We start from the raw sequence: 14,522 nt of genomic DNA, 5'->3' as shown, positions 1-14,522 counted from the left end.
CATTGGAATCAGAAGGCCCTGGGTTCAAACCAAAGGCATATTGTGGGGGAGCCTGGGGGGCCATGGGACCACCGGGTGCAAACTTCTGAGGACCCACATAACAGGTTCCTCAGAAGCAGGAGCCATGGGGAGGCAAGCCATGTCCGACTGGGCCTTTGTTGCTGAGGCAGCGGCAGTGCCTCCTTCTCCTCATGGCTGGCAAAGGGACACTTGCATGTCAAGAAGGGGGGGGGGTGAGGCTGCTGCCACTGCCCACCGAGGATGAAGAGGGAGGAAGAGGAAGGTGAGAAAGCACTGCCTGAGCCATGTGTGTTGCCCAGAGTTCCTCACTGTAAGGACAGGAGGGCAAGGCAACACAGAGGTGCTCCTGGCTTCATGTTTCTCTGCCTTATCTCTGATCCCAGTTTGGGCCTAGTTTGCAAGGAAAGATTCCCTTGATTAGACGCTGGCCAAGGACCCACGTTATGCTGCTGTTTCAAACCCTGGCATCTCCGGGTAGGGTTGGGACAACCTATCTGAAACTCTGGCGAGCCATTGCCAGTCAGTATAGATGGTCCAATGAGATGACTTAGATGGACCAAGGGTCTGATTCAGTATAAAGCAGCTTTCTGTGTTCCTATACACAGGGAGAGTAAAATGCATAGATTCAACCTGTGAAAAAGTAGAGTGTGTTAAGTTGTGTGTGGTTTCTTGGATTGAAGAATGTGTGTGTGTGAACTTCCAACAAATGTATGTATCCGCTTCGTTCCCTCTAAGGTCTAGATTCCCCAGAAGTTACAAATATTGTTCTCCATGTGCAATTTGCATTATTTGTAGATTATTCCAATCCATGTTCAAATGCTCTGCTTTGAAGGCTGAATTAAAATTAGGCGTGTACCCATGACTAATTAGCTGGCCTGTTCTGCTCTAGACACCTCAGAAATTGTTTAGCCTTTAAAAAAAAAATCACAGTCAGACGTCAATGCTGATACATCTTCAAGTTCTCCTGATTACACCTGGAGAAAGAAGGCACTGTGAAAAGCTACGTGCTGGCACGTTGATCATGCCCGTTGCCTAAAATGCAGGTGGGAGGGGCAATCTAACGCTGGTTGTATTAATGAATTCCAAGTACATGAAGCAAATTGTTATTGTGCCCAAGAGACGTCATGTTCAGAATGATTACGATCATGCATATTGTATATAAACTGCAAGGGAGAGAGAGAGAGAGAGAGAGAGAGAGAGAGAGAGAGAGAGAGAGAGAGATGGCAACGCCAACCATGAATCAGCTCCAGAGAACTTGTACTTTAGGAGATAACTCTGTATTTTTATAGTGCCTTTTCTAGGAATTACTTATGCCCAGAGGATATGGGTTTTTCTGTGCTTATGACAACTATATTCATTATGACTTATTACTAAAACAGGTTTTATGGTTTGTCTGTAAATGATTTCCCAGCAGAGAAATTGCCTCTTTATATATTATTCTGAATAAAACAACTTACTTCATATTAACAATTTAGCATGTATTTTATACCAACCGTACTAGGTGCTTAACAGGAAACACCCCTGAGACAACAGCAGGGGGGAAATGTAAGGCCTCCCTCCCAAGACATCCAGTTGCTTGTTTTGGAAAGGATCCAATTTCCTGAACAGTTTGGGGATTGGTGTTCCTTGTCTTTCACTGTGGCTCCTCACTATAAGGTTGGAGGTTAAAAAAATATAACATCCAGTTAGCATGGAACAATTCACTGCTTAAATTAGATCACAGCAGGCAAGTCAGAGAGAAGGGTGAGGACAGAGTATGCTGGTGAGCTCTCAAGGCGTTATATGGTGAAAAGAGTCTTTTGCAGATCAACTTCTCACTGCTTACTGGCTTGGATGCCCTGGGACCTGGTTCAGGTTTGGACCCTGATGACCTCTCTAAGACATACTTGCCTTGGTACTGAAAATGCAGTCGTGACCTATTTGACATGACATTGAGGTACAGTGGTACCTCGAGTTACAAATGCCTCAGGTTACAAACGCTTCAGGTTACAAACTCTGCTAACCTGGAAGAGTTACCTTGAGTTGAGAACTTTGCCCCAGGATGAGAGCGGAAATTGTGTGCTGGTGGCACAGCGGCGGCAAGAGGCCCCATTAGCGAAAGCACGCCTCTAGTTAAGAACAGTTTCAGGTTAAGAACGGACCTCCGGAACGAATTAAGTTTGTAACCCGAGGCACCACTGTATATGTACAGTAAACAGCAGTGTTTTTTTCTGGGGGGATGCAGGGGTACACATACCCCTAAACATTTTGTAAATCTAAGTTTGGCCTCATTGAGGGGCAGTATTTCAATATGAGTATGAAAATGACAGTACCCCTAAACATTTTTTAAGAAGAAGAAAAAAGCACGGGTAAACAGTGCAAATAATTTTAACTACTGATCAAATAAGACAGGCAGAAGAGGCATTGTTGGTAACCAGTCATCTACACTCTAAACAAATCACCAACTAGTTATGTCACAGTTGAGCTTAATTAACTGAAGGAAGTTGAAGACTTTCTGAGATTTGTGTCTTTATATCAGAGTGTTTGCATGGTTGTGAGAATGCCCTTGCATGTTTCTAGCCTTGGAAGACCTTGATTAAACTGACTGTAGATGTGCAAAATACCTCGATGAAGTAACTAACAAAATAGTGTTAACATATCCTAATTTTTTTGGTTTAGCATGTATTGCAAGACCACAGTTGCCACAAGCATGGGACTCCTTGACTGGCTTCCATAAATACCATAGACATTCCTCAAATAAAAAGAGACAAATCTAAGAAATATATAAGGTGGTAATAGAGGGTTTCATTGTCTTCTGAATGTGGAAGGCTCATTTGACACAAAAGTGCAAAGCTTTGGTGCTGAACTATTTTCATAGGGTTGGTCCAAACTTAGTCATGCTTAGAGTAGATCATTAAAATCAATGGAACTTAATGACTAAAAACTAAATTTCTATAGATCTCAACGTGTCTGTTTTAAGCATGACTAACAGGATTCAGTTCAGTGTTGAGGGTATTACATAAAAAACCACATGAGAAGTGAAGCAATAGTATTTACAACAAGGAGAAAGCAGAAATTATCTGCATCAAGAAAGCTGAGATAAATACCAAGTGTGTTTTCTCCCAAGACTGCCTAGGAAATAATTTGAAAAGCAGCAAAAATGCTAGTAAATCTCAGAGACAGTCAAGCTGCCCTCTGCCTTACTCTACACCACTAAAAGCATTTGCAATTCACCCTGTTATGGGCATACAGAAAGTTCAAGTAGTCAAACTGCACAGAGACTGCCTGGGGATAAAAAAAAAAGTTTGAAAAGAAAAATACTCGCTGAATACAATTGGCATTCATGAGGAAGCTCACATTAGCTGCCTGCAAATCAGGTGTTCAGGAGAGAATAGAGAGATCATATATAGAGGTTTGCTGTATCCCTGGCTGGGACTTTGCTAGATACTGTAGTGTCAGACAGCAAAGAATGAGCATGAGAGAAGGAGAGAAAGGCAGGGATCAGAGGCTAAACGCGGTTTTTGGTGACAATGGGTGTGGGGGAAAACAGGTTTGTAATATCTGCCAGGCTTTAAGAAGGACAAAATAAACCCTGAACCAACTGCATCCCCCATTGACCCCTTCCTTAAATCATTTATTTTCCCCATATTCATGCACTGAAGCAGTGCTTTTCCTTCCCTCCAGTATCACATCATTTACTTTGTAGATTATTGAAGTTTGGAACCAACCTATGCATTAGCCAGGGGGTGCCCTGTCCTGTTTTGCCACCTGAGGCAAAACAGGAAGATGCCCCCCCTGCCCTGCTCCCCTGCTTACCAGGGTCATGTGGCTTGATCAGCTTCTAACAAGATCTTGCAGAGCTCTCATGAAGCTGTCGCGAGGTGGTGGCAGGGGCAGGTGAAACTCGTATGGGGGCATCACCCTGTGGGAATCTGCTACCCAAGACAGCTGCTTGCCTCATGAGTGGGCCGGTCCTGGCATTAACCCCATGCACAAGTTGGGTCAATGGTATGGTGAGTTGGGAATGGGTCCCTGTTGCCAATGTTACTAGATTTGCTTCTTTCAGTCACCACGCCTACAGCTGTGTGTAAGAAGAGCCTAAGGTGCGGGCTAAGGGGCGCCGTGTAATTGGGACACCCGGTTCCGCCAGTGCCCCACTGATGTGAAGCCCATACATGTGCGCAAGAGGTCTGCACTGGGGTCTACACAACATGGTTGTTGAAAGAAGCAGGTGCAGGGGGTGGGGCTAAAAGGACAGCCCCACTCGCAACTCAACACACTGGAAAAATGCCCCGGGGGTGCCTGCAAGCCCCCAAAACTCTGAGCATCCTCCGGTATGTGCAGCTCTAGAAAAGGCATCTCCCTTCTCTTCCAGTGCGCTTCCTAGCGACATATACCAGCTGGTACATGCACACTAATCATCTGGCATAACACAGCAAGAAGAATGAGACATTGTAGAGCTAATCTACTACAGTCATACCTCGGGTTACAGACGCTTCAGGTTGCATTTTTCCGGGTTACGGACCGCCAAAACCTGGAAGTACTGGAACAGGTTACTTCCGGGTTTCGGCAGTCGCGCATGCGCAGAAGTGCTAAATCGCACTTTGCGCATGCGTCCACTGTATTTATTTACACACTATGTACAGACAAAAGCATAATGTTGTCCGTTCTCCCCAGCTCCGAGAGAAGAAACAGAAAGAAAGAAAAGCGAAAGTACAGTGTAATAATACCCGCCGCTGAAGAGATAAGACTGTCTTATTTTCCCAGACTCGTCCCAGACAGGCTCCCTGACAGGCATGCGATTTACAACAATCTCATCTGCAGCATTGGAGGAGTGAAATTGCTAACACTGTTGCACTATGCATGCAACTTCAGCCTGACAAGAGTCCTTCCGCACCCCCCCCCAAGAAGAATGGCTCCTTAATTTCTCTCTCTCTCTCTCTCTCTCTCTCTCTCTCTCTCTCTCTCTCTCTCTCACACACACACACACACACACACAAAATGGGGGAAATACATGCAGACTTTTTAAAGCTGGGGATTTACTGAATGCTCAAAGTAGAGGCGGTATCTGCCCATCCATCCAAACCATAGCATATCTGCTACACCAAATTTCCCTTGGATGAATGCCAGTTTCGGAAAATGTTTCACCCCAGCAATATTAGGCGGATTGTCCCCTCTCATGGGAGTGCCATCCAATCAGAGGAAGAAAAGGAAATTTCACAACGGGAATGCCACATTAACAGGAAAATTTGATATGGGGATGAGTTTAATTTGAAAAGATCATGGGGGGAGCATCTATAACAGCAAAAAAACAACACCTTTAATAGCTGCTTTTAAAGAGATATGTTTGTATATATTTTATTCCATTAAAAAGTAAATATCTAAACTGTTCTACACAAGATAGGCACTTCTACTCCCATTAACTCATTTTGTTGTCTCCCTGTCCATTTGCTTAAGATGGCTATAGAATAATAATTAATTTAAGCAATAGTTATATCCAGAAAACAAAGGATCTGACAGCACCATTTATCTTTGTACTTCACCAGAATTAAAAAACAGGCAAGACACTCTAGTTTAAACCAGGCATTCTCATACAATAAATATTACCAGTCTTTTGTTAAAAAAAAATTCTTGGTGTAGTTTGACAGTAAATTATCATATGAAAGACAGTATTAGCAGCTGTAATACTAACAAGTATTTATGTTTGTCAGAAAGGTTTCTGGGTCTGCTGGCATTTAATAAATAAAGTTACAATAATACCTAAGAAAACATCTATCTTTATTATTTCTTGTCACAAGCTGCAGTTTTATACCTGGGCATAAGCTCCACTGGACTCAACATCTGAGCAAGGATAGACAAATTGTGCTTCCTCTTTCTTCACTGCCCATATTTCAACATCTGCCTCACAAATTCACCAACATTTTGGTACACATTTCTCATAATATGTACATTTTTGCCTGGAATTTTTTCTAAAGTGTTTTTTACAAGCAAGGCATTGCAGCATAATTCATCTTGGATGTTATTTTCCCTAGCACTAGTCCTTTATGCAAACTTTCCTTGAGTATGTACAATACTGTACTTTTGTTTTTGTTTTTGTTGGAGAACTGCTTTGCAAAATTCAGACATGTTTGAATGGCAGAGGATAAGCTGCTTTTCAGCTCACACATTGTTTTGGGAAGTGCAGATTACATAGGTTTGCATAAAAAATGTGAACTGAGCCACATTTCTCTCCCATCCCTATTTCCGTGTAGACATAAAATAGGACTGTGCTGCCCTTTTCTTTGTCAGAATGGATGAATTAAAAGCAACACCAAGTACACAAAAAAACATGTGGCTTAAACATTCAGCTGTACAGTGGCAGAACCATGCATTGTCTTTATCACAAAAGGCGCATGCTTAGTTGTAATTTAAATAGACAGTTCGATAGTATCAGCACATTTTTGCATTATGGATTTTGATGTACCCAGCACAATGGCTTAGTTTTACATACACGGAGTATTAGATCTATGATACAGAATGAAAGATAAAAGCCTCCCAAGTCAATGTGTTCACCTTAAAAACTGATTGCGCTGGTACAAACTACAGGGGGGAAATTTAAATTAAAAAAAAAATCTGTTCAAAACCACCCTCTGTCTTTGGGCTAGCAGCATCCTAGCTGCTGTTGTGGCATACATAAAATGTTTTTTTCTTCTTTTTTGGCAACTCTTGACCGGAAATGCCTAGTAAAAAAGCTGCTAGCCCAAAGATGGAAAAGCAAAGAAATACCAACAAAAGAAGAAAGGCAATAAAAATTGATGAAATACGCTGAAATGGCAAAACTAGCTGGAAGACTACGAGATAAGGACAACAGAGACTTTAAGAAAGATCGGGAATCCTTTATGTTATACCTGCAGAAACAATGTAGTGAAATGGACTCTTTAGCAGGTTTTGATTCAACACTTACAACTATCAAAATAAATATAGAAAATATAACAATGATCTCAAAACAACAAGAAAACAATAATCATTATAACTAGACTCCAAATTAAGAATAACAAAACAAGCAGAAGAAATTTTTCTGTAAAAAAAAAACCAGAAGAGGAAGTCATGTGGGGGGGGTATTATGAGAATAGCATTATTTTTGTTTTTTGTTATGTGAACAATGTAAAGATGACAAAGATATGTAAAATCAAATAAAAAATAATTTAAAAAACAACAACCACCCTCTGTGAATATGTGGTGGATGCTCACTGGATATTGGTTGAATATAAGGATGTAGAATGGATACTTGGTGGTTGTTCAGTTTTAGTTCCTGATTGGTGTCATATGCCCAATGTGAGAACATTTCTGGAACCCTATTTCTCTGTGAACCATGACCCATGACTGGGGTGAAGGTGCTATGAGGAATATGGGATGGGTGAGAATGATGCTGGAGACCCCCAAGACACTATGTTTTTTTATCTCCTACCTAGGTGATACAGTGGTACCTCAGGTTAAGTACTTAATTCGTTCTGGAGGGCCGTACTTAACTTGAAACTGTTCTTAACCTGAAGCACCACTTTAGCTAATGGGGCCTCCTGCTGCTGCCGCGCAGCCGGAGCACGATTTCTGTTCTCATCCTGAAGCAAAGTTCTTAACCTGAGGTATGTAACCTGAAGTGTATGTAACCTGAGGTACCACTGTACAGCACTTCAGCATGAGGTATACACTCATATTTTGACGGAGGCCCAGCATTAAAAGTTACTCCTATGAAACTGATATAGCAAGGAACAAATTGGGACAGACCTTTTTCCGTTATGCTAGCTTTTATTAACAGGGATCTTTATTTTTGTGTGCAAGAATATTAACCATGGCATTCCTCACCTGCAAGCCAAAGTGATTAGTACTCACTTTAATACCTCAGGATTCTACCACCTCCTTCTTCTGCACGTGCTGTGCATGTTTCGGTCCTTCTTTCTCTTCACCCAGTCATCCCACTCCCTGCAGTAACTTTGAATGATCTCAGTAAGATACAATCAGGTCATTTCCTTAAATGCTCACTATGGGTTGTATCCAATGCAGCGCTATATGAACATTCCATCAGTGCAAGCGTTTCCTTTCCTTTCCTTTATTATTATTTTTATTCAGTTTTACACTACACATTTGAATTCAAACATTCGTCATAAGAGCCAGTGTGGTGTAGTGGTTAAGAGCGGTAGTCTCGTAATCTGGGGAACCGGGTTCGCGTCTCCGCTCCTCCACATGCAGCTGCTGGGTGACCTTGGGCCAGTCACACTTCTTTGAAGTCTCTCAGCCCCACTCACCTCACAGAATGTTTGTTGTGGAGGAGGAAGGGAAAGGAGAATGTTAGCCGCTTTGAGACTCCTTAAAGGGAGTGAAAGGCGGGATATCAAATCCAAACTCTTCTTCTCTTCTTCATAATCATCAACATTTAGTATTCCCTTAATCCTTAGACTTCCCTCCACCCTTCCATGGTTTCCATTTTCAAACTTTTTCAACTTCATCATATAATGTCTCCATTTTTCTTTAAATAATCCATTTTTACCTTAGTTTTTAGTACATTACAAGCGTTACTCAAATCCTGCCCAGGTTTTTAGTTGTTTACAGTGTTCCCTTAAGTAAATTGTAAATTTACAAGCATTTCTGTTTATGTGATGGAACAACCTTCCCTTCTCCTCCCCTGCAAGCTCCCTAAATCTCTTCCAGGGGATTCTCCAACAGTTTTGGGGGTGGCACAGGACATGCATGGGGGCAGGAGAGGGGCAAATCCTGCTGTGCAAGCAGAAATCCTTGCACTTATGGAATGCATTCAACTGAATACTGCTTTACACTTACTTTCTTGCACAGTTCTGCATTTATTTTCTTCTTGTTTTGTATTGAACTAAACAATCACTTTTGGTTTTGGGTTCTTCATCGCAGCCACTCCCCAAAATCTGACCACCCAATAGCTCTTTTGCCAGTCTTAGAACACAATCATGTGTAAAGTTGCACAGAAGTAATCCCATTGTCTTCAATGGGATCTACTTCCAGGTATGATATAGGATTGCAGCCTTTATCTTGCTTTGTGGCCAAATGAATTTGAATCAAGAGAAGATTAATGGATCCATCCTCCTTAATGAGGATTTTCCATGTGCACCAAGAGTCAATCCAAAATAGTTTTATCGTTTGATAGGTCTGTGTGATCAAAGCTTCCTCGTTGCAGCCTTGTACAAATATACTCCCAACAGTAAATTATTAGTTTGCCCTTTGGGAGTAAAGGCCAAGTTGACACCTTTCTTGATTTACTTAATCATACAGTGGCTGAAATGTCAAAGGAAATTAGAGCAACTTGTTATATAAACCCTTGGGAAACATGTTGCTTACTTAAGGATAGCACTTCTATCTGATAGGGGCATTCAACCATCGCTTTGCGATCATGAAAAGTACTTCAACACACACAAGACAGGGACATTTGATTCTGCCAGTTCCTCTGCCCCCATCTAGTTCAGCAGTTCACTCCTTATTCCATATTGTCCCAACCCTCAGACAAAGCTTTCAGAAGAAATAGCAAGCTGTAGTAGGTGGGGTTCAGAAAAACTGGGCTCCCTGAATGTGAGTGGAAGTGCTTTCCACTACCACAAAACCTCCATTGCCTACACATCTTAATAGTTAAAGATGTCCACATAGTCTGCAATCCTAAACTTGATTACCTCTTGAAATGAAATGGGAATTACTTCAGAGTAAAGATGCATATAAAATTTTGTTGTTCATCATTGCGCTGTCAAAAGTCAATTTATTGCAATATACCGTATTTTTCGCTCTATAAGACACACTTTTTCCCTCCTGAAAAGTAAGGGGAAATGTGTGTGCGTCTTATGGAGCGAATGCAGGCTGCGCAGCTATCCCAGAAGCCAGAACAGCAAGAGGGATTGCTGCTTTCACTGCACAGCGATCCCTCTTGCTGTTCTGGCTTCTGGGATTCATAATATTTTTTTTCTTGTTTTCCTCCACCAAAAACTAGGTGAGTCTTATGGTCTGGTACGTCTTATAGAGCGAAAAATACAGTACCTGGACCACGTGGAAATTAATTATTAGAAGAGTTTGAAACTTACAAATTTTTGCAGCTTTTAAAACTTGCACATATATAATAGAGGCCAGCATTTCCACACAAGGCAAGCCAAGGTGTCCATGATGGAGAAAGTTGGACTGTGGAAGTTCCATGGCTTTTTCAGGCTTTCGGGGAGAGGAGTCACCTCTAGTTATGACATTTAATATTTGGGCAAAGCCCCTGACATGGGACCTCCTAGATGGAACACCTAAATGGTCCCCTTTTCAAATAGACTATATCAACTTTGATTTCATAAAGCAAGCTCACTCTAACATTCCTTCATCTGTAAATATTTGAAACATATTGGATTTCAATTGGGTTTTGACACATTGCATTGAAACTATTTCCCCCATCCACATGAGGAATGTACCGAGTAAGTACCATAGTTCAGTTTCAGCATTTCCCCAATTTTTGTAGCTCTGAAGAACTGCATTGTTGGCATTGGTGGGAAGTTTCTCATGGAATTGTGGCCTCCAATGATTCAGCTGATTATTATTTTTGCATTTTCCATTTCAGAGTTCCTAACTGAAGTTAAAATACCATTCGTTCTCAGAACCTCCTTTCCCTTCTCAATTTTTTTCCTAGTTTAATAAATGATTCATTTTGATACTAGTTCTTATTTTCAGGCAATGTATTTGGTTTTTCTCCTTATATCTCCGGAGGCCTTTTTCATGCTGGTTTGTAGCTTAGGAAGTTATCCTAGCTATGTTCTTGGAACTGATATTACAAATGCTGTTTGCAAAAAGCTCTGGGGTATAGATTTCTAGGGCAGGGAAGGGTGGAGCTTCACTAGTCCAGGACCAATTGGATCCAGAGCCAGCCCCACTGCCATCACATGATAGCAGCTGGACCTGATATACCTGTTTTCCAATTTCCACCCATCCACTGTGCACAGGAAGGCTGCAGATGCAGATGTGGCCCTGCGATTCCATAAAGCCCCACTAGGCTGAGGTGCTGGTGGTGTAAGAGTGTAGCTTATGAAATTCCAATGAACTGATGGGCATTTAGCTTTTCCTCTTGAAAGCAATCAGAGGTTTTATAAGCCATGTGAAAAGCAATGTAACTATAAACGTATGTATGTTGGGACAAACAATCATGACATCTTTTCATCCAAGGAAAGAACTCATCGTCCCACAGCACACACAAAAAGGAGGACAAATACAATATTAGGGCCTTAAGGTGGATTTAAATAAAACAAGTCTACATATTTGTTTGGCATGTATACCACCAACCTATCTTACTATTTTACAGGCTATAAAGTAGTGACAGGAAGATCTACATAGTTTCTCTGATGATTGGATGGGAAGAATTTCTGACCTTGGAACGTGGAGATGATGTTGCTATGGAAACTCGTATTTCTGCTACTACTTCTGAGCTGCGTTGCAGGTGAAGTATTCAATTATTACTCTGTAGAAGTCGATTGATAAATATATCACTGTGTTTTATATCTTAGCAGAAATGCATGCATCTTAAGAGGACTAATCTGCACAAACCACTGGTCTAAGCACCTTGTCATTAAGATGTCAGCTACAGTTACTTATTCCAAAGGCCATTTAACTCTGGCACAGCTACAGCTTTTTGTGAGCTTCTGTTGACTTTTACTGATGCTGTTGTGGGCTGAGCTGGGAATGTGAAAGCCACCAATTGCTAAGGACTGAGTTGAGTGAGGATGATCTTTGTGTGTGCCATCAACAGCTGCAGGTGTTCTGATCTTTAAGTGTTAGAAAGGATATTTTAAAAGGAATTCAGTAGACGGTGGGAAATTGAACATTTTCAGTCCAAACTATACTGAGCAAGAGAAAACAGTGTGCATCTAATGCGTTTGGGAGGTGATGATTCCCCGTTTGGAATTAGGACAAAATTCCTCTCTGGTTTGTCTTCTTAGGAGCTCATCTTGTTCTGCAATTCTTGACATGATTAGTTTTACAGAGCCTTAATAAATACTCCCTTGGAGATCTGACAATGTGCTTTCTTTGCCCCTCCCTACTACCTCTTCTTGGCATGTCATTAACATATTAGAGAACTGGTCTTAGTAGACCAAAAGCATGAGTCAACACTGTGATGCACCAGCAAAAAAGGCTATTGCTATTCTAGGCTGAATCAACGTAAGTATAGTGTCCTAATCAAGGGAAAGCATAGTGCCACTCTATTCTGCCTTGGTCAGACGTCACCTGATGTACTGTGTCCAAGTGGAACAAGCTCTGTTTTTTTCCTACCCCAGAGGGTAGGAGCTGAACCAGTATCTTCAAGTTTCGTGATAGGAGAGTCTGACTAAACATCAGCAATAACTTTCTGATGGTAAGAGCTGTTCAAAAGTGGAATGGACTCCTTTGGAAGGTGCTGGACTTTCCTTCCTTGGAGATTTTGAAGCAGAGGTTGAATGGCCATTTGTCATGGCTGCTTTAGCTGAGATTTCTGCATTGCAGGGGGCTGGACTAGATGGCCCTCAGGGTCCCTTTGAACTCTACAATTCAATGAAAGAATTATGAAAGCAAATTCAGAAAAGCATGAAATACTCTTTAAAATAACAGAGTACATGGCGCAGTAAAATTTACAAGTAGTATTTTTGCCTGGCATCTAAAAGATGACACAACAGGCGTCAAGGGTGTTCCTTTCAGAAAATTTAAACAAGCACCTTTGAAAGAGTTCAGTAACTGGCACTCCAGCACTGAAAAACCACCTGCCAGTTTCATCTTCCCTCTAATGGAAGGTTTATCTAAGAAGAAAAGCCCTAAATGGAAGATCTTAACATCTTAAGGGTGGTGCAGAGAATGAGCTTATTTCCAAAGTTGGATATGTTCAACAAACAGTTCCACTTGTCAGTTTTGTGGGAAACACTGTTTTGTGGCTTGTATGCAAAGTACTGGTAATGAGATCATTCCATCATCGCAAGCATTTCTCCTTCCTGGTGGAACTATTATCACTTGCCCTCTCCATGGAATATTCTCCTGAGCCCCTGGAGCAGATTTGAGGAGGATGCAGGGTTGCCTGGGGAAACGAGAGAAGTCAAATCCTGTTGTACTACCAGGATTCATTGCACTAGCTTCTGCCAAGACATAACTCTGGGGCTCCCCACATGTCCCTTTTCCCCAGGATGATGAAGAACCATTAGTGAGTTGCTCTTTGGGTTCGGTCAGTCAACCGGCTACAAACCCACCTAACAGTAACCTTGTCCAGCCCGCATTTTACCAGCTTCTCCACAAGAATATCATGGGGGACTTTCTCAAAAGCATAACTGGCTAGTAAACTTCCCATATGCACATGGCAGGTCCCTGTTAAGAAAGAAAGAATGAGATCAAATCAGAAGTCTTCTTGTGCCAAGGATTACTGGCATCCTTCAAGCAACACAATATTTGAGCTTGAGTGACCATTAGTCTGACTTGGTACAGCAATTTTTATATTATTTGATCCTGTCTTGGTATAAGGAAATTGATCAGATAACCGTCTGGTTCCTGGGCTTTATCTCTTTAATCCTGTGATGTTTCTTAGCTAGTAATGAAGGATAGTGTCTATGTTCCATGGAAAGTATCAGTGAGAAATGTATAACTGGAAGTTAAGTTCATTGGTAATGCTGTTGTTTTATTTATGTTTTGCCGTTATGGTTCTGGAAATGGTTTTTACACTGATTTAATTGTGATGAGGTAGTAGCCTTAACCCTGCCCAAGAACAGTAGGCTAACTTAAGGGTGTGTAAGGCAGGGCATGAGAATCACACAGCTCTAGCATCCAGCATCTTCAAATATCTTAAGGGCTGCCACACGGAGGAGGGAGCATGCTTGTTTTCTCCTGCTCTGGAGGGTAGGACTCAGACCAATGGCTTCAAGTTGCAAGAAGGTAGATTCCAACTGAACATTCAGAAAACTTTCTGACAGCTGTTCAGCAGTGGAACAGACTCCCACGAGAGGTGGTGGTCTCTCTTTCCTTGGAGGTTTCTAAGCAGAGGTTGGATGGTCATCTGTCATGGATGCTTTAGCTGAGATTCCTGCTGTCAGGTGTGCATGCAGGAGCCAGGCCCTGTGACCAATAGGACTTTGCAGGACTGGGGCCTTCCTAAGTTTGTTCTGAAGAGGCAAGGCGTGGCCTCACAGGTGAGGCCGATTGGTAACTCACAGCACCTGGTGGCAAGAGCTGGGAAAGGATATAAGGTCAGCATTTCCCTTTGGCTCTTTGCCACAGCAACACGCTTCCTGCCTTGCTGCATTTGGCTTCTTGCTTCCTGATCCTTGAACCTTGGCTTCTTGACTCCCTGCTTCTTGATCCTTGGACCCTTGACTTCTTGACTCCTTGCTTCTTGATCCTCGGACCCCTGACTTCGTGACTCCTTGCTTCCTGACCCTCGGACCCTTGCCTTCTTGACTCCCGGCTCTCTGACCCTCGGGCTCTTGACTTCCTGGCTTCTGGACCCCCGTTCCTGCTCCCACCTCACCATCTTGCCCCCAGTCCTGATGTCTCCTGCC

At 42.2% G+C, this 14,522-nt stretch overlaps 1 protein-coding gene across 6 annotated transcripts in view; it reads left to right on the top strand.

The window, feature by feature from the left end:
- CNTN6 (contactin 6) overlaps nucleotides 1-14,522 on the top strand; it is a 180,722-nt gene that overhangs the window by 23,430 nt on the left and 142,770 nt on the right. For all 6 annotated transcript variants that reach the window (XR_008329092.1, XM_053378161.1, XM_053378160.1 and 3 more), the window contains exon 2: nucleotides 11,318-11,452. Coding sequence is in view for 5 of the 6 variants with exons in the window: in XM_053378161.1 (XP_053234136.1) it covers nucleotides 11,398-11,452 (55 nt within the window). In the remaining variant the exon portion in view is untranslated. The remainder of the gene's footprint in view (nucleotides 1-11,317; nucleotides 11,453-14,522) is intronic.

The sequence above is a fragment of the Podarcis raffonei genome, chromosome 2 (assembly GCF_027172205.1).
Source record: "Podarcis raffonei isolate rPodRaf1 chromosome 2, rPodRaf1.pri, whole genome shotgun sequence".
Lineage (NCBI taxonomy): Eukaryota > Metazoa > Chordata > Lepidosauria > Squamata > Lacertidae > Podarcis > Podarcis raffonei.
Note: the sequence above shows the minus strand (reverse complement) of the source record. Positions and strands in the feature narration are given on the sequence as shown.